The following is a 21,369-nucleotide window of genomic DNA, read 5'->3' as shown; positions in this document are numbered from 1 at the left end:
TGATGAACTATGGAATGAGGTTCGTGACATTGTACAGGAGACAGGGATCAAGACCATCGCCATGGAAAAGAAATGCAAAAAAGCAAAATGGCTGTCTGGGGAGGCCTTACAAATAGCTGTGAAAAGAAGAGAAGTGAAAACCAAAGGAGAAAAGGAAAGATATAAGCATCTGAATGAAGAGTTCCAAAAAATAGCAAGAAGAGATAAGAAAGCCTTCCTCAGCAATTAATGCAAAGAAATAGAGGGAAACAACAGAATGGGAAAGACTACAGATCTCTTCAAGAAAATTAGAGATACCAAGGGAACATTTCATGCAAAGATGGGCTCGATAAAGGACAGAAATGGTATGGACCTAACAGAAGCAGAACATATTAAGATGTGGCAAGAATACACAGAAGAACTGTACAAAAAAGATCTTCACGACCCAGATAATCATGATGGTGTGATCACTCATCTACAGCCAGACACCCTGGAATGTGAAGACAAGTGGGTCTTAGAAAGCATCACTACAAACAAAGCTAGTGGAGGTGATGGAATTCCAGTTGAGCTATTCCAAATCCTGAAAGATGATGCTGTGAAAGTGCTGTACTAAATATGCCAGCAAATTTGGAAAACTCAGCAGTGGATACAGGACTGGAAAAGGTCAGTTTTCATTCCAATCCCAAAGAAAGGCAATGCCAAAGATTGCTCAAACTACCGCACAATTGCACTCATCTCAGACGCTAGTAAAGTAATGCTCAAAATTCTCCAAGCCAGGCTTCAGCAATACGTGAACCGTGAACTTCCTGATGTTCAAGCTGGTTTAAGAAAAGGCAGAGGAACCAGAGATCAAATTGCCAACATCCGCTGGATCATGGAAAAAGCAAGAGAGTTCCAGGAAAACATCTACTTCTGCTTTATTGACTATGTCAAAGCCTTTGACTGTGTGGATCACAATAAACTGTGGAAAATTCTGAAAGAGATGGGAATACCAGACCACCTGATCTGCCTCTTGAGAAATTTGTATGCAGGTCAGGAAGCAACAGTTAGAACTGGACATGGAACAACAGACTGGTTCCAAATAGGAAAAGGGGTATATATATATATATAATAACCTCAGATATGCAGATGACACCACCCTTATGGCAGACAGTGAAGAGGAACTAAAAAGCCTCTTGATGAAAGTGAAAGAGGAGAGTGAAAAAGTTGGCTTAAAGCTCAACATTCAGAAAAGGAAGATCATGGCATCCAGTCCCATCACTTCATGGGAAATAGATGGGGAAACAGTGGAAACAGTGTCAGACTTTATTTTTTGGCCTCAAAATCACTGCAGATGGTGACTGCAGCCACAAAATTAAAAGACGCTTACTCCTTGGAAGGAAAGTTATGACCAACCTAGATAGCATATTCAAAAGCAGAGACATTAGTTTGCCAACAAAGGTTCATCTAGTCAAGGCTATGGTTTTTCCTGTGGTCATGTATGGATGTGAGAGTTGGACTGTGAAGAAGGCTGAGCACTGAAGAATTGATGCTTTTGAACTTTGGTGTTAGAGAAGACTCTTGAGAGTCCCTTGGACTGCAAGGAGATCTAACCAGTCCATTCTGAAAGAGATCAGCCCTGGGTGTTCTTTGGAAGGAATGATGCTAAAGCTGAAACTCCAGTACTTTGTCCACCTCATGCGAACAGTTGACTCATTGGAAAAGAGTCTGATGCTGGGAGGGATTGAGGGCAGGAGGAGAAGGGGACGGCAGAGGATGATATGGCTGGATGGCATCACTGACTCGATGGACGTTGAGTCTGAGTGAACTCTGGGAGTTGGTGATGGACAGGGAGACCTGGCGTGCTGCGATTCATGGGGTCGCAAAGAGTAGGATACGACTGAGCGACTGAACTGAACTGAACTGACTGAAGTTAGTAATGCTTTTCCTTTCCTTTAAGAGGGAAGTTTCCTGAAACAACAAATACCAAAATTTCACTGGTCTAACCTCCCGGCCCCAATACCTTTCTACTTTAGACCACATGTTCAGCAGACAACAGGAACACAGGCCCCCTGCCTTACAGTTCTCACGTTGGGAGGACAATGCCCTGAGTGCAGGCAGAGCGCCCTGGAGCTGGTCCCACAGCAGGTAAGTCCTCCACGCCGCATCCCTGCTGGCACCTTCCTGGGCCCAACCAAGCCACATGGCTCCACTGCAAAGCGGCAGCTATGCACAATCAGCAGGTGCCCAGAAATGAAAACACTGCTTTTGCCAGAACACTAATTTCTTCACACTGTCCATAGGACCTTGTCAAGCTTATATCCTGTCAGGCGTACACTGCAGAAAAAGAGACAGCTCTCTGCCAAAAGTGAGCAGGGTAAGAAGAGGCTTCCAGAGCTTTCACAAAGGAGTGTCAACCCCGCCTTCTCCGGACACTGCTCTAACTCCCTCCTGCATCAACAGCATGGAGGCTCATCCTCTCGCCAAGGACTGTTTTGTCCAAGTGATTGCGAAAAGCTCACCTGAAGCACTTAATAACTGAACGGCAGACTACGTTAGCTCTTCTTGCCTCTAAATTCTCCACATTTTATCCATCTTGTAGCATCAAAAAGTAATATATCCAGATTACATTATCTCAGTTCCAAACAGAAGTGTCTTTGACGCATTTAAGATGCAGCTGAAATGAGTCAGAAGCAAACCCATTTGCCCTCTTCTCCCACAGCAATTCAGCCAGGAAGACAATTCAATACTAAGTATTTAGCTCCTGTAACAGTAATTAAATCTAAAATATTTCAAGGCAGTACTTTTGAGGAAAGGCTTTGAACTGCTCAGATGGGATAACAGAATTCATTTTAATCACCATCCTTATTCCCATTAATATTCCAAACTCCTCTGTGTCTGATCAAGTATCACAAATAACAGTTTCAGAGGTACAAAAGAAAAAATCCACTACCAATTTTTTTCCCCAAAATATGATGTCATCACCTAAATTCCATAATTCTTTATTGTTATATTTAAAAGAAAGACTTTAAAGGGTAGGTCTATTTTCAGTAATGGGAAATATATTTTTATTTTAAATCCCTTTCCTAGCTTTATTTTCTAATATGCATTAATCTTTTGAAGAACTTAACTTATAATTCCTTCAGGAATTATGAGTCAAAGGAAAGCAAAGTTAACTCTTAATCTAAGTGATAATAATAAAATTAACAGAAAATGAAAAAAGTCAAAAAGAAAATGACATAATTTAAAGGAACCAGTGTGTTCAATGGTGTGTTTTTCTAATTTAATTATATTGAAATCTGATACTTACAAAGGTTCTGGGCAGTTTTGGAATCTAGAAATTTAAGTTCCTTAATTCGTTTCTTAATAGCTTTCTTCTCTTCAAAATCTTCCTCTTCTCTTTTCTCTGTAAAACCAAGGATAGATCCATGTTAGGCACTGAACTGTCAGAAGATATAAACTTTGTCATGAAATAATCTTAAAAAACACATAAACAGTTTAAATCAGTTAGAAAAAGAATAGTAGACATCCCAAGACCCAAACTATTTCATATAGGGTCTGGCAGTTCTTTCCCTAAAAAACAACTAAGAGTAAATATTTAAAAGTCTAACAGAAAAAACATAAACAAAGTTGTTGTTCACTATGGAAACCAAAGCCATCAGGTGAAGAATAAGCACAGTGAGTTCATCTCAACAATATACAGTACACGATCATAAAAATAAATGTACTGACACTTGGGATAGGTTAAGGAGTTAGCTCTAAGAGTGTTAAGCAAACACTCAGAGGTTTTATGTTTGAAATACCTTATTTATTTAAAAAGACATATAAAACTGGACAGTAGAATGTTTATAATTTGTTTTCCAAATACTTGAAAAATACTCAAATTTTAATATTCAGCCTACTTTATCTGAGCTTTTAACAATCAGCAAATGTATTTAACCTCTCTGTCCTTGCTAAAAAATAAGTAAGAGAATAAATACATCCTGCTGAACAATATATGGACTGTGATTACAGCACAGTACATGACAGTCAAGGTTAACAGCTGTAACCAGTAAAGTGATCCTGTCCTGGTTCCTCTCCTTTGTACACATGGACAGCACTTCTGACGAAAGTCATTCATCTAGACAAAATCAGGATCTCGAAAACAAAAAACGGACCAAATCGTTTAGCTAGATGTGTATAAATAAATCACTAATGTTGAAGAAACTTCAAAAACAATCTTCATATATAAGATAGCACATTATAATTAGATTTTTGTATATCAGAAAAGCATTATAATTACATGTTTGGGTCCATAGTGTGAAACAGGGATCAAATTTTATGTTTTTCAAAATGTTTATTAACCAATTATCTCTATCATTTTATGAATAATCAACCATCTTTCTCAACTGATTTTACATTACACTTTTAGTCTATATTTGCTTTCCTGGACGTCTAATTTTGCTCCACGGTTCCACATACTACTCTTGGGCTACTATCATCCCGCCTTCAGCACTGTAGGATTTATGATATATCTTACTAATTGGCTGTTCAAATTATTTTTCTTTTTAAACATTCTTCACTTTTTTCATTTATTTTCCACATGAACCTAAGAGCAATCCAAAGTTCTAAAAATAAAATCCATTTGAATTGTATTTGAATTGTAAGGCATTCGTGAACAGATTGAGGTAAATCTGATATGTTGACAATTTCCAAACTTCCTAATCATGAACATGACATCTGTCTATAATTTTTCAACTTAACACAGCATTCTGCATAGGCATCCTGCATACTTATTGTTAATGTCAGGTGCCCTAAGTATTACACTCCTAGGTCTCTGGACATACTGATTAACTCAAACTTTCCCCACTATACTTTGTTACTAGTTACTGGTAGAATATAGAAATTTTGTTGAATTTTGCATGTATGTTTTATAGTCATTCACTTTACTTATTTATTATTTCATTCAAATAAGTATCTACTAAGCACCAACTAAAAAAGAACATGCTAGACAAAATGGACATGTCTTGGCCTCAAAAAATTTAAGAACCAATCCAATTAAAGTACATACATAGATATATCTACAGTGTTTGGGTAAGAACCACAGGAGACTAAAGAAGATTAACTCATACTTTTAAGGGGTAGTCTCTATGGAATGAATGATATCTAAACAAAAGCTAGAAAGAGAAAAGGAATTAGGCAAGTGAGAAATGTTTGGGGTGGGAGAAGGAAGGACACAGATTATGGAAGGATAGTGATTCAGGTTCTGCGAGGGCACAGAAACAAGTAAGATAATAAGAACAAAGAATATTGGGTGGAAATAAATGGCACCAGAATATGTGAGACCTTTTAAGCATTACTTTGTCAACAAAGGTCCGTCTAGTCAAAGCTACTGTTTTTCCAGTAGTCATGTATGGATGTGAGAGTTGGACTATAAAGAAAGCTGAGAGCAGAATTGATGCTTTTGAACTGTGGTGTTGGAGAAGACTCTTGAGAGTCCCTTGGACTGCAAGGAGATCCAACCAGTCCATCGTAAAAGAGATCAGTCGTGGGTGTTCACTGGAAGGACTGATGCTGAAACTCTAATACTTTGGCCACCTGATGCAAAGAGCTGACTCATTGGAAAAGACCCTGATGCTGGGAAACATTGAAGGCAGGAGGAGAAGGGGATGACAGAGGATGAGATGGCTGGATGGCATCACCAACTCAATGGACATGAGTCTGGGTAAACTCTTGGAGTTGGTGATGGACAGGGAGGCCTGGCATGCTGCAGTCCATGGGGTCTCAAAGAGTCAGATACGACTGATCAACTGACACGACTGAGCGACTAAACTGACTGAAGAATTCTGGCTTTTCTTAGAGCAACGTGAAGCCACTGAAGTCTTAAGCATGAGAGAGACATCAAAAGAACTATATTTTAGAAAACAACGCAGCCCACTGCCGGTGAATTGAAAGCCTGGCACAAAGTAACGGTAGAAGGGCAAGACAGAGGGGAGTGGTAGCAATCCACGAGAAATGGGAACACTCTTATTGCGACTGCTCAAGTCACAAAGCTTAAAGTCACCCTTCTTTTCACCAACCCCTAACTACATCTAGACCAAGAGTGAATCCTGTCAATTCTAACTCAAAATATTCACTAAAATAAGCACCCCTTACTGGATCCCTGGCTACTACATTCCCCCACACTGCTTGTAGCTACTATCCTTTCTCACCTGTATCACAACTGCTTTCTAACTAGTCTCCCCACTTCCAAGTCTGACCAGCTGCAGTCTCTTCAGGACACAGAGCGAAAGACTTCTGTTAAACCCCAGCAGCACAGGTGTGCTCCCTCACACAGACCAGCACGTGTTCCCGTCTGGTGTGCCCCATCACCAGCGCTCTGCCTGGTTCCTCCTCTGAAGCCCTTACTCCCACATAACATGAATTTGATATCGTCTCTCTCCCTGCATGAGAAAGCAAGCTGTTAGAGGCAGTTACTTTGTTCACCAGTGTATACTTAGCCCCAAGCCTGGAACACAGCAGGACCTCAGTAAAGCTCTGTTGTATGTATATGTGCATGTACCTGTGTACCTGCAGACTAATGGAGAAAGAAAGGGACCCTCAGGTTTAAGCAATCAGGCAGATGATGACTGAGCAACAAATGAGGAACATTTTTGACCCAGTCCAGTTTTAAACATGTGCAGTTTGAGGAGCTCTTGTACTTCCACGTGTCAAGAGGTAAAATGTATCCATCCTAGTAATTATTTTACTGGTTGTCATAGGTTATCCAGGTATCAGCAAATAACCGCACATTCATCTCCTTATTCCTAGTATAGAAGTCTTTTCCTTGTCTTTTTGTATTGGTTAACATTTTCAGATGAAGGATAGTAAAAATTTTATTAGTGGAGTGCCTTTCCTTAACCTCAACCAATGATAATCCTTTACTTTTTAGAAAATGTATACATTTTATCTTCCTACCTTGATCCTCAACTAAAAGGCTTGTCTCTACATTTTTAAAAATCAATTTATTTCTCAACAGCAGTAACCTATCACATTCTGAAATATCTTCTGGTCTACATAAAGAAAAAAGTCAAATAACCTTAAATTTTAAATAATATTGACTGAATATCTGCTAGGCATTACACTGAACAATTCCTGATGCACTTGCTTATATAACTTACATAAGAGTAATACTACTTCTGTGACTATTGTCATCATCATCATAATCATTGTGAGAAAAATAATGCTTGAGGTAAGTATCTTTAAGCAACAGACCTAGTGAAAGAATGAAGGTCACTACACTTTGACTCAACCTTTCTACTAGTTGCAAAATATGTTAGATGTCACATTAAAAAAAGTTTATCTAGCACTCTTCACTACTTCAACCTGCAAATCAGAAACCGAGGCCACTTCAATTTTTTTTTTTAATAAAAACAATAAATTAAACTCTTGTGGAGTTTAATGTATCAGCATACGCCATGCAATGGACACCATGGCTTTCTTCTCTCTTCTCTGCTACCAGATAGTTAAAGGACGGCTGGGGAAAGATGGAATGGAAACAGAGTAAAGAGACAGGAAGAAAATGAGTTTCTAAACTAAAAAGAAATTCATAAAAAAAAAAATAGGATTAAAAAAAAGATACAAACCCACTTACATAGTTATGAAACCAGATAATCAAGTCTATTATCCAAACAGACTGATTTGGTTAAAATCTTTCATGCTGAGAAATAATGAGAAGTACTGCTGTGGGGGAAAAAAAAACACACACAGCCATATCATGAACTGCCTCAAATGAGAGTAAAACCAGTGAAAATGTTTATGCAAAGGTCACTGATAAAGCAGGATATACATGTTGCCAACAATAAGGATGCGTTAAAGAGAAATATGGGATCACAAAGAGTCAGGCACGACTGAGCGACTAACATACAAAGACAAATAAGAATAAAGGAGGCTATTAGTAAGAATGAAAATTTTCACAAAATCCAGTTACCCATGCTGATGGTAACTCTGTCGAATACTAGCCAGGAGAGTGCAGGGTTCTGCAGGGAACTTGAGCTTGGGATCCCAGTGCCAGAATCTGAAACCTGGCCCCTGAGGGCCAGATAAGAAGCCCACTGTGGCTTACATCCCTGCCCTACGGGCACTGTCCTCTAAGGACTTGTGAGAATGAAGGGAAATAATCACTACCTTCCCGAAACCATCCCCTAACCCCTGCAGTGACAGAGAAATGAGGGGCAAGAAACAGAGTGCCTGACCGCAGCTCAGGAGCCCAGAGGAGAGCACCTTTAGACACTCCCTGCCCACTGCTGGCGCGCCTTCTGAAGCCAGGACCAACACCCTTTCTCTAAAAGACTGGCTTTCCTCAAGTATGAGTCAGGATGTCAGATTATTAGTGCCATCTATATTTGTGATGTCGCTTTTTTGCCATTAGAAGTCTGTGTTTGATCTCATTTCCTAGAGATGTCGAGTAAAGCTGCATTTTTCCGAGAAGATTAATCCTGTTCACGAATGGTTCTGATCACTAACACAACCTACGCCACCTTTCATAAGGGTTTATGTCAGAATTAAGTCAAAGACGACAAAGCTTTCTTTGTTGCCGAGAGCCATGAACTGAAAAAGTCTTTTTTAATTATATTTTCTCTTTATTCTTTTTCTATTTTCAAAGTTTCAAAAATAGCTGCAAAATTATATAAAGAATCTCCTTTCAAAATCTCTTCTTTCATACTACATTTTCCGTTAAAAATCATAGTTCCATGGTACATGGTTATACAATTTATTCTAGTTCATTTTACATTATGTTCTAATCAGATTGATTAAAAATGTGACCTTTTTCTTTATGTGGAGTAAGATTCCACATAAATTTTAAGGTTCATTTATTTAAGGTATAATTTAAGGACTGCAGAAAATTCTAGAATATGCAGTTATAAATGTGTAAGTAGCTAGTAGAGGCACAAAATGTAACAGTTTTCTACTTCTATAATTGAATATTTTAAACAATAAATGCTACTAATAATGTTTTATTCTATATATACATATAATTTTTTTATTTGTTAGTGCTTTCTGGTTATTCTATCTTATGACAATATGTCTTTAAAGTACTAAGCATTTTAATTTTTTTCTAGTTTTCATTTGCTGCTAAGTCACTTCAGTCGTGTCTGACTCTGTGCGACCCCAGAGACGGCAGCCCACCAGGCTCCCCTGTCCCTGGGATTCTCCAGGCAAGAATACTGGAGTGGGTTGCCATTGCCTTCTCCAATGCATGAAAGTGAAAAGTGAAAATGAAGTCGCTCAGTTGTGTCTGACTCCTAGCGACCCCATGGACTGCAGCCTACCAGGCTCCTCCATCCATGGGATTTTCCAGGCAAGCGTACTGGAGTGGGGTGCCATTGCCTTCTCCGAGTTTTCACTTAGCACAACTGCTATTAAAGTTTACGTTATATGTTTAAATTACCATGTTTTTGTTCATTAGATTATCATAACATTAGCCTTCAGAGGATAAAAGGAAGTGCACCCGATTGAATAACCATTCTCAGTGACACTGAGAGAAGCCAGTAAGAATCATCTCAACGTAAAGTATATGACCACTGAAGCCGACCACAGCCTTCAGGTCGGGTGGAAGGTGGGGGCAGACAGCTATAAACTAGACATCATCTGCATAACTGTGGTTGCTTTTCTTTCCAGCTTTGCTAACTACTGGCGTTTTAAGACTTCAATAAAGAGTATCAAAAATTTACAGCATCCACATTTATAGGCTCTTGAATATGAAGTTTAACCATCTCATTATATCAATGAGGAAACATGTATCAAGCCCAGGTTTTTCTGTGTCAAGTACAGAAAATATGAGTTACTTGCCTGAGGTCACAAAAAGGCCTCAGTTGTCACCAGATCCCAGACAAGAACCCTGGTCCCACACCACAGGCCCAGATCAGCTCTGGGGCAGGGGACCTGAAGCAGGAGAATAGTCTGCAACCGGCTGAGCATGGGGTCCCCCCCAGGCTTCACGGTTCCAGGTGATGGGAGACATGCAGTGGAAGTGGACCGGGGAAGGAGGAGAAATGCTTGGTCTCTTGAAAACAATGAGCAGGATTAGGGCTATGGGAAAAACTATATAGTTCCAAAGGGAGACTCAAGAGTTCACTCATCACTACTCTCACATGGCGGCTCCCTTAGGGGGAGGCTCAGTTATTCAGCCAAAAGGGGTGAATGGAATGGATCAGTGAGACTCAGGGGTGTGAACTGAGAACAGATGAAAAGCTGAGAAAAGAAAGCAGATTTCTGAAAGTTACTAACATTGGAGACTGTGATAAGACGATATGGTTTCAAAGAAGACAGGCAGCTCAGAGGCAGAAGATACAGAATACATAGAAAAAAGTGAAAACCTGGAATAAATTAGTTATTTTTTCATTGGCAATATCCCCTTGGCAAAATATCAAAGTAAACACTTTGGTACTGAAAACTATAATTGTATAAATAGCTTCAGTCACACCTGATCTGTCAAACCCAGTTTTAATATTTCTAGGCACAAAGATAAATGGCTATGTATCTAAATACAAAGAAAATAAATAGGGGAGAAACAGGTTATTTTTCTATTCAAATATTAATATGACTGCCATAACTAATAAGAGCATTTTACTAGCAAAAAGCTGTCTATCTGGTAATTCAAGGCTAAGAATTATATAATATATAAGAGAGTAGCTTAAGCACTAAATAAAACCTTATAGAATGAATGATTCAACAACAGCAACCATCAAAAGTATAGCGAGTAAATACATTTCTCTTTATGTGATTAGAAGACAAGGACATAAAACAAATTTTCTTGAAGGACTTCTCTCTGCAACTCAAGTCCTATATGGATACGGAGAAAGATTTCACTATTTATCAAGCCTTTAACTAGAGTCATAGCTAGACTTTTTTTTAAACCATGTACAAAAGGATTATTAAGGCACTGGGAATACACTTTATAAGGAATTTAATGCCTATACTTCAAAATACTTATGATTTCTACCCACTTAACTAAAAGCACTTGTCTTCCCCATCTCTTTTTCCTATATGAAAATACAAACTTTTCAAAATAAATGTTACAGAAGTGCTTGATCCTGAGGACCTCTGCGATCACAGAAATGAGCTATTTTGCTCATCTGAAAAGTATTGCCATTGTAAACTAAAAGAACCACTTCCTGTAAGTTCCCTTGTTGTAAACACCCCTTCATGACCAAAGTCTTAGCAGAAAAACAAGAGTTCAAACCAAATAAAACATCAAGTCCTTCTAAATCACATATTCAACAGCTTTTTTAAATTAAATAAGCTGTGCTACGGAGAAAAATAACCCTCTTCCCTCATAGTTCAGTTGGTAAAGAATCCACCTGCAATGTAGGAGACCCTGGTTCAATTCCTGGGTCAGGAAGATCCACTGCAGAAGGGATAGGCTACCCACTCAAATATTCTTGGGCTTCCTTTGTAGCTCAACTGGTAAAGAATCTGCCTGCAATGCAGGAGACCTGGGTTTGACCCCTGGGTTGGGAAGATCCCTTGGCGAAAAGAAAGGTTACCCACTCCAGTATTCTGGCCTGGAGAATTCCATGGACTGTATAGTCCACAGGGTAGCAAAGAGTCAGACACAACTGAGCGACTTTCACTTTCAAGACAGTCAAGCCTATGTATCAGGTTATGTCTTAATGTTAACTGTTTTAATTAAATTAATTACAAATTGAGATGACTTCTGACTGAATAAACCATAGGTTATGAGGGAAAAAAATAAAAAGAATCATGAAAAAGTCAAACACTCAGCTACAAGACAACCGAAGTTCATCCTCACACAATCTTTCTTGGCTCCATCACGACTTCTCATAAAAACATCCCTAAATTGTATCCTCAAAATCTCCCCACTACAAGGAATCTTTCTAGTCCTTACCCCTATGAATTCCTTCTGAATTTTGTTGTTTCCCAGTCATGGATTATTACATGTATTCATGAAAAATATTTTTTCTAACTATTGTTTTTGCCAGTACAAGCTACTCCCATATATCCTCTGATGATATTAGAAAGTAGAAATATATTTCTGCTAAAGAAATCACACAACAAAGACTAAAAGTTAATGCTTGACATGCTAGTGCATAAGAAGAAAATCTACTGAAGGGGAAAAAAAACAACCTATTATGAAAAGAATGAGAACTTGGTGTACATTCCTAATTTAAAAGAAGGATTAAATCCAAATGAGGACAGAGGTAATTCTGGATATCTAGCGTGGTGTAGAATGGAGAGACTTAATAAGCCAACTTATTAGTATTTGTTTACACAATGCTAAGCAACCTGGGAATAGAAAAAGTAATGATAAATTATATTAACTAAAGATAAAAAGCAATGCCATATTAAATAGAGAACAGGTCATCCCTGATGTATCAGTGTGCAGGGAAAACATGACACAGAGTTTCATCAAAATGGTCTGCAAGACTACAAAACTCAGTAGAAATGTGATCAGACATAAAAGCGATTACTCCAAAATACTGAGAAAGAATTTCAGATTTAAGAAGCAGAATTTTACAATGAACATAATTCTATTCAGTAACAGCATGCTTACATTCTTTAGGATCTAGCATTTTTGCAAAAACACTAATCAGAGTATAGAGCATCAACATGAATTTCACATTTCAGTGTTAGAAAAATGAAGCTCTGGTACTTTATCATAAAAACCTTGGACTTGTCTCCCACTATGGACTTGGCATTGTCCTAGGAAAGGGGTACAGGTGTCATCCCTGATCAGAAAAATGCGTGTGTGTGTGTGTCTGTGTACATGTGCATACACAGAAGCCAGTTATGGGGAAGAAGAGATGGAGATAATACCTGGATGTTGATTCGGTTCAATTCAACCTTAATTACACAGCCTTTCTGATAGGTAATTACGCTGTCCTAATTGTATATACCCATCTCTGATAGCTCAGTTGAAAATTCAAGTCATTTCCTTGATTTCTCAGTTACTGCATTTTATTCCTCTATGTTCCAGGATGCTGCCAAGGTTCCAGATCATACTGGCCTCCAGTTACCCTATCTAAATGGAACTCCATTATTTGTCCTGTTTTCTAGAATCAACTATTATGTGCTAATTGCCTTCCCATAACCACCCGAACTCTGGACTATTATTTTTAATCTGGACTTTAGATAGTTGTGTACCTATGATATTGTCCTTTCAGGCTCGATCTCACACTGTGTAAATCCAACACAGCCATGGAGACCTCTAGCGCGTGTACACATCACTGCCCTAGCTGCAGCTCAAAGGTCCCACACGCACCGTCCCACTAAACGGAAGTGTCTAACGGAGCCCCAGGAAGGAACATGCTATACTGTGACTGCGGGAACGTTTCAAAACAAGATTTCTACTTAGAGAGACAAGAAAATGGGGGGTTAGTGCTTAATGGGTACAGAGTGTCAGATGAGGAAGATGAAAAAGTTCTAGAGCTGCATGGCAGTAATGGCCATGAAACAATGTGAATGTATTTAATACCACAGAACTATACACTTTGAAATAAGTTTCATTGTAAAATTCTGTTATGTAAATTAACCACAATTTTTTAAAATAGGAAAAATTATTCAGGCTGGATTTCAAATCCTTGTTTTTCTTAAAATGTTAATTTGACCACTTCTTGATTTGAAGATGTATGTAGGAATGATTACAGTCTAAACATTTTTTTTTTTTTTGCTATTTTAATGAAGGGACAGAAATCTAAGTGATTTCCAAACTCTTGAACTAGATCAGGCTGGGACCACTTATAACACAGATTGTTCCTCCCCATTTCCCAAGAACTGGTGAGGCCACGATCGCGCTCCTGCCTGCACAGTGCCCCACAGGTGTGATGGTGTAAGCCCTCTCCTGCCTGCACAGTGCCCCACAGGTGTGATGGTGTAACCCCTCTCCTGCCTGCACAGTGCCCCACAGGTATGATGGTGTAACTCCTGTCCTCCCGCACAATGCCCCACAGGTATGACGGCCTACCTCCTCTCCAGCTGACGCAGAAAAACTGCTACCAAACAGTCCTTCCCCTCTCACCCCCACTCTGTATTCTCTCTCCTAATTGGACAAGGAACTTAATTCTTGGGTGTTTTAAGTACCTAATCACATTTCTGTTTTCTTCAACGTCACAACCCAGCTCTCAGATATCTAAAAATATGGTAGCCTGTTATCAACTACTTTGTAATCAGAGATAATAGGTAAAAAAGCACGGGCAGCTTTTTATACAAAAGGAGATCTAATGGCTCTCCTTCCTTCCTTCTATCCCTCCACTCTAAGAGATGAGGCACAGACTGTAATCTTCTCACTTGTTAACCCCTCCCTTGCTAAAGAGCCTACAGCAGGTAGGAGGGTCGGGTACTTCCTAGCGCTGGCGTCAACCCTCTCATCTGCTTGGTCACTGCTCCATCTAGACAGCTGCTGTGTGGGTCTTCAGCCTCAGACCACTACCTGAGATTCACAGTCCTGTTCATGCACTCAGACAGAATTCACTATAAAAAAATGGTCTCATCCTTCTGTGCTGTGCGTCCCTATGCGGGTATCGTATCAAGGAAAAAGGAGAGCTGAGTCAAAACTGAATTCGGAACCCCTTATGCTTTATAATTGCCAATGTCCAACAAAAATTTCTTAGAATTTGTCTTCCAGCCTGCCTCCCAAAAAAACATCTTACCTTTAGCAGACTAACCAAATGTGCTATTAAAACGAAAAAAAGAAGACAGTACTTAACAGAACCATTCTGTGAAGGGGAAGGGAAGAAACCTTTCATTAACGGAAATGCAGTGGCTTAAATCTATTAGACAATCTCGCTATAAACTCAATTACTTCACAATTATGTTGGGCCACCTGACAATTCAGAAGAGAAGCATTAACATCTTAGTTGAGAAGAATCTTTACAGGGACTGAAATATAACTTACTATAAACTATCTAACCTTACTAATTAGAAACTATTTCCAGATTAAATGCTTCATGAAAATGTCACAGTAAAAGTTACTGATCAAAGGACATATACCAGCAAGGCAATGCAGAACAGGAAATGAAATACTAAACAGAACAACACTTCTGACACCTAGGAACACCTACTAATTGTGACTCTCTGGTGCATGTCAAATTTCCTAATCTTTAAAATGTTTAAATAAATCGTATTTCTATTCTTAAGACAACTTAACTTCATGCTCAAAACATCAAATCTATATATCAAATGATCACTTGAATTTCTGAAAGTTTCAAACCCTTTTTCTCCCAATTAAAATGGATAGTAAAAAGCCATGTAATAGAAAATCTCAATTTATAACAAAAAACTAAGGCAGAGGAGGTTAAGAATCTGGTGAGTACACATCAGGCTTCTGAACTCCTGTTCTTGTGCATATTCCACTCAGGAAATTTTTCTGTCCTGGCCACTTCGAGCCTATCTAGTCTGCCCATCAGTGGAAACTGCAAATGTGATGATAATTAAACAGAATTAAAGGTGGAGAGTCATTCTACTCTGCAGAGAAAGTACAGTCCGATAGTAATTGGAGATGATTACTGAAGATTAATTTCTTTCTTTCCTGAGATTTTTCCCAGAGACTTGTCATTTCAGGATCAATGGCATTTATTTCCTCTGGGGGGAAAGATAACACTTAGAATAGGAGGCCATCCTTCAACTCTGAGCATAAAATTAGATTACTGTTAATACCAACAGTGAGACAAAAGTCTTAAAAGCTTTGTGGTTCAATTGCAAGAACTGAGTACTTAGAAAAAAATTTAATGGATTTATAGAATTTTCTTTAGCTGTGTAAAACTAAGGACAAGATCCCACTATCAGCAGCTGAAAAGAAAGATGCAGAATTTAAGGGAAGCACAAAGTCTTATTGTGTTGTGGTTGTTCAGTCACTCAATTGTGTCCAACTCTTTGTGACCCATTAGGCTCCTCTATCCGTGGGATTTCCCAGTCAAGAATACTGGAGTGGGTTGCCATCTTTCTCCAAGGGATCTTCCTGGCGTGATCGAACCTGGGTTTCCTGCTCTGCAGGCAGATTATTTACCACTGAGCGACAATACAATATGAAATACAATGTGAAAGTGAAAGAAAGTGAAGTCACTCAGTGGTGTCCGACTCTTTGCGACCCCATGGACTGCAGCCTACCAGGCTCCTCCGTCCATGGGATTTTCCAGGTAAGAACACTGGAGTGGGGTGCCATTGCCTTCTCCAGGAGATCTTCCCGACCCAGGGACTGAACCCAAGTCTTCTGCTTTGTAGGCAGATGCTTTACCATCTGAGCCACCAGGGAAATACAATACTAGACCTCAAAATTCTCAAATTTAAAATCTTATCTCAATACATAGTCCTCCTAGTTTACTTGAATATACACAATTCTTTCACAGGTTTTCACAAGCTGCTCCTTCCAAGCCTGAGAAGTGAAGTGAATTCTCTCAGTTGTGTCCAACTCTTTGCAACCCCGTGGACTGTGGCCTACGAGGCTACTCAGTCCATGGAATTTTTCAGGTGAGAGTACTGGAGTAGGTTGCCAAATTCCTTCTTCAGGGGATCTTCCTGACCCAAGGATCAAACCCAGGTCTCCCGCATTGCAGGCAGACCCTTTACCGTCTGAGCCACCAGGGAAGCCAAGCCTGAGAAAGATACATGCAACTTTTCACTTCATCAATTACGGCTGTCCTCACACTTGAGCAAACATTCTTCAGGAACAACCATTACACAGATCCCCTCTATTACAAATGAGTGTCCCTTTTGATCACTGGCACCATTTGGAATAATTAACTATCAAATATATTGCTTTCTTAATGCAGTTTACTGAATTAATGGAACCTTGCTTATGTTATATATTTGACAAAAATTTCTTTCACTTCAGAAAGCTAAGGTGATTCCTGTTTAAAAATAAAACAAATGACCTATATATATCTTGTTACAATTTGGGGGATTCATTTATGTTGAGTAAGATAAGTCACTGTTTTACTTTCCAGTTAAACAATACACATATAAAATATATAAGAACTAAAAAAAAAGAAAAGAAAAGAAAAACTAAACATACTATTCCAGCTAATTGCCCATTTATTCTGGAATTCTTCTCTAGGAAAAATAAATTTTAAAAATTCATTATAAGGCAATTCAAACAGTATAAAAGTACAAAAAGTGAAGGCTGCTTTACCTTACTACATGTTACTACAAACATTCCCCAAAGAAAACCAGTACTGGTGATAATAACTAGTAACAAAAAACTGCCACTGGTTGTCTTCTAAAAGGCTACATATAAAATGTGTCTGAGTATAAACACAGACAGATGTATACACATACATACAAAAATATACTTTAGAATTCTTTTTTCCTTTTTAACTGAATTAGATTTTACCCCATGTTTTACATTTCACTTATTTCACAAAGCAATAATCCCTTAATACTTTTTAATATTGGTATTTATGGATTGACCACATTCTTTTTAAAAGCTTCATAGTATACTCCTAGGTACAGTAATTCAACAATATCCTAATTTAACTATTTTCCTTACTGGTGAGTCTTTAAGTTGTTTATAAACTTCTACTATCGAAAATCTCATTACAATGAACATCCTTATACATATATAAGATTTGTTGTGTCTACTTTTAATTGTGCCAAGTGATCATCTATTCCCTTATGAGGAAAAAAAAAATGTTTGATCAGTTTACCACTATTAGCACAGTTCTAGTTCTAGTAACTAGAACTAGATAAAATTCTAATTCCAGATAAAATTATAATCTGATTATTATTATTATTTAAAACCAGATGATTTTAAAAATTTATTTTGGTAATTTATGAATGTTAAACTAAAATGAACTCTGGTTTTGTTGATATTTAACCATGGTTAGGAGAACTGACCTCTTCAAGGCCAACAACTACTAATGGCAGATTCAGGACAGGAATCCAGCTTGACCCCAGGCCATTCTCACTGTTACCACCCTCCACTTCCTGCAGGAGGACACCCAGGGAAGAGAGCCCGTTAGAGCAGTGCCAACAATGAGACCTGTGACAGACGTCAGGGTGCAGCTCCCCAGGGACACCTGTCACTAGAAAGAAAATCTGAAGTCTCACTCATTCACTCACTCACTCAGAAGGCACTGAGGCTATCCACAGGACACAGAAAATAAAACACTCCCTCTCCTTAAAGAATTTTAAAGTTTTGGCAGTAAGATGCACAGAGATAAAATATAGAATGATATAATCATTTATATCAAGTGAAAAGTTTTAGAAAGCACCATTTGATACATGTCCAATAAAAAGCCTAGTAAAAGAGTTTATTAAAAAATGAGTAAAATTTTGAATGACTAAAGGAAATGAGGTCTATCAAGAAAAAGATGCATGAAGGTTCACATGAGCAAAACAAACAAACAAAAATAACATATGGCTAGACTGATAACGGAAATCTTCATAAAGGGTATCACAGACATGGGCCTTAAAAAATGGACAGACAACACAAGACTTGAATGCATTCTGTTTCTCTCATCTCCATGAAAAGTCACTTTCTGTATATATATAAATATATATATTTGTATACACACACATTATAGTAAAATAATAGTTCTCACTAAGTTTTCTATAGAATGCAGAAGGAAAGCTGAGTAAAAACCAAATCCAAAGGGCAAGAGCTTCAATCATTTCATCTTATTCCACTTAAGGCAGCTGAAGAACAGGAGGGTTTAATTTACGAATAATCATCACACATGAATTCACTGTGAATCTCAGACAGGAGAGAAACCAACCCTTAAAGGGAAGCTGAATTAAATGATGGACACCCATGATTTGGATTCAGTGGGATTTTTGATTATTTATTTATTCAAATATATTCATTTCTTAATGCATAGTTGAGTAAAAGAACTAATTTATTTCAAAAAAGCTTTTCTGTGTGTTAGAAATAAAGGGGCTATAGACTCTTTTACCTCTTTTTTAGAGAAGCAAGTTCTTTAAAAAGAATTTTCCGTTGGCATCAGTCTTTCTAGGCTGGAAGCAGGTCACACCCTAGCTCTGTAACACCACCCACCCCCTCACCTGGCCATCAGCGCCATCATCACCATCATGGGTCTTCCTACGCCCTAAGGCAGAAGGCAGCTCAACAGTGTGTCAGCTTTTCCTCTGCCCCCACCATTCCTTCTTCAGGATTAGTCTCATGCTTCCTCCTTGCTTTCAAAAAGCACAGCCACCCTCCAGAACAGCTCAGATTTTCCAGAGAAGGCTTCAGACTTCATATTCTGCCATTTTCCCCTTCACATAATACGCTCAAGCCACACTGAACTTGACAGATCCTGGGTACCAGACTCTTTCCAACCTGAGCAGTTCTGAACATGCAGCTTCCTTTACCTGGAGACCTTGCACCTCGATCCCTTGGCGGGCAAATTTCTACTTCTTTTTGAGTCTCCCTTTAAACGTCACGACCTCAGAGCCTTTCCATGACCATCCTCTCCAATCCAACACCATCACAACTTGCTCATTACTTTCAGAGCACATTCCAACACCACGGTTATTTTTCCTTATCTACCTATTCATTTTCTATCTTCTCCATTTGAAAATATATTATGTCAAAGCACAATTTATATCTGTCTTGCTCAGCACCACATCCCAGGACATAGGACACTACCTTTCATAGGGGAGGCATCCAGTATTATTTGTTGTTTGGCTGACTGGCTGGTCAGCTAAGTTCCATGATGTGCCGTGATTTATTCAATAACCAAAACCGGAGCCTCTGCTGCTGATGGCAGATAACTGCAATCCTAGGCATAGTATTAAGAAGTAGCTAGCCTTGAGGGAGTATGATTTGTATATCCAGTTTCACTCACTAACAGAAAAAAAGCCACAGGAGCATGAAAACTTCAGCACTTAATACAATAGGGATTACAGAGCTCTGAGGAGAAATAGTCCTTAAGCACAAAGCTGCTGGGCTAGGAGATAAGGCCCTCTTCTTCAGAGGATTGATCCACAGAATAGATGTGGGAACCATTGCCAAAGGTGTGGGTGGGTGTTCCAGTCCTATTTCCTTCAGAACTCAGGGTGCATGCATAAGTATTTTCTATAATAATCATGAATTAACTTTACTGAAAAAAACTTTAAACTATAAATTAAATTTTTAAAAGCAAGCTTCACTTATTAAAATATATCTATATAAAAATTAAGAATAACACTATGGGTTATTATTAAAAACTCTTACATTAAATAGACAATGAATTACAGGGTATTGTCTCTATAAGGCACATAAAAAGGAAAGAAAACATTTCTCAATGGTCAGCAAATAACCCAAATGCATTCAATGATGGTTCATTTGACAAACAGTTTAAGTCAACTCTGCTTAGCTATCAAATTTTCACCTATCAAATGATAAAATGATCACTATAGACCCTATTAACTTTCTAATTTAATGTTCACTTAACAAACATTCCCACTTTTTCTATTTGTTACAAGATGCAAAGCACTGTGATCCTTATGGATTGTCCTTTCAACTAAAAAGGTTAAAAACAAATATCTGTGTAACATTTTACACTTTACAAAGCATAAAAGCTGAAAACCAAGTTCTGGTTTATTAATTATGAAGAAAATAAGAAAGCCTTATCAACACCACTTAATACTGTTCCATGCAGTCATTTCTTTAAAAAAAAAAAAGGCTGTATTTTAAGTTTTTGGTCAATATATAGCATGTGAAACGCAATGTTCACAAAAATCAACTCAAAGGATTCCTAGGGAATATATACACAGCTAATTTTAATTAGCATACAAATAACAAATGCTAAAAATTATTTCAGTCATCATTTCAAAATATGTGCAAAATGACACAAAGAGAAAGAACATGTGCTGATGAATACTGGCCCATGCTTATCAACATGAACAGCTACTGGATACAATAATTTGATCATACTTAAAATTGCAGCTATTAGTCTAAAAAACATAAGTACCTAATGCTGCTGCTGGTAAGTCGCTTCAGTCGTGTCTGATTCTGTGTGACCCCATAGACAGCAGCCCACTAGGCTCCCCTGTCCCTAGAATTCTCCAGGCAAGAACACTGGAGTGGGTTGCCATTTCCTTCTCCAATGCATGAAAGTGAAAAGTCAAAGAGAAGTCGCTCAGTCATGTCTGACTCTTCGTGACCCCATGGACTGCAGCCTACCAGGCTCCTCCGTCCAGTACTGGAGTGGGGTGCCATCGTCTTCTCCGAATACACATATTAAAAAAAAAAATTTAAATGACACCACCACTGCCAGGCACATCTTTCAAATAATGTGTAATATAAAATGAGAGAATGTGAAAATCTCGTACAATAGAAAAAAATGAAAACTGTAAAACAAAACTGATGCTGAAGTGTGGTGCTGCACTGGGGGTCAACAACACTGTGTCTATTGTTGAGCTGAAACACAGAATCTGCCTTTAGATACCATTTTAACGTTCAATCAAAAACTGTCAATCAGCACCATTTGTTTGTAATCCCTCATCAGAACC

At 38.4% G+C, this 21,369-nt stretch overlaps 1 protein-coding gene across 1 annotated transcript in view; it reads right to left on the bottom strand.

Annotated features, from left to right (window-relative positions):
* Positions 1-21,369, bottom strand: part of DIAPH3 (diaphanous related formin 3) — a 565,391-nt gene that overhangs the window by 305,286 nt on the left and 238,736 nt on the right. Inside the window, 1 exon segment of the mRNA XM_070799979.1 lies at positions 3,269-3,364. Within this exon segment, the coding sequence (XP_070656080.1) occupies positions 3,269-3,364 (96 nt within the window).

Source organism: Bos indicus, chromosome 12, assembly GCF_029378745.1.
Source record: "Bos indicus isolate NIAB-ARS_2022 breed Sahiwal x Tharparkar chromosome 12, NIAB-ARS_B.indTharparkar_mat_pri_1.0, whole genome shotgun sequence".
Classification (NCBI taxonomy): domain Eukaryota; kingdom Metazoa; phylum Chordata; class Mammalia; order Artiodactyla; family Bovidae; genus Bos; species Bos indicus.
This window is presented reverse-complemented; position numbering and strand designations above follow the sequence as displayed.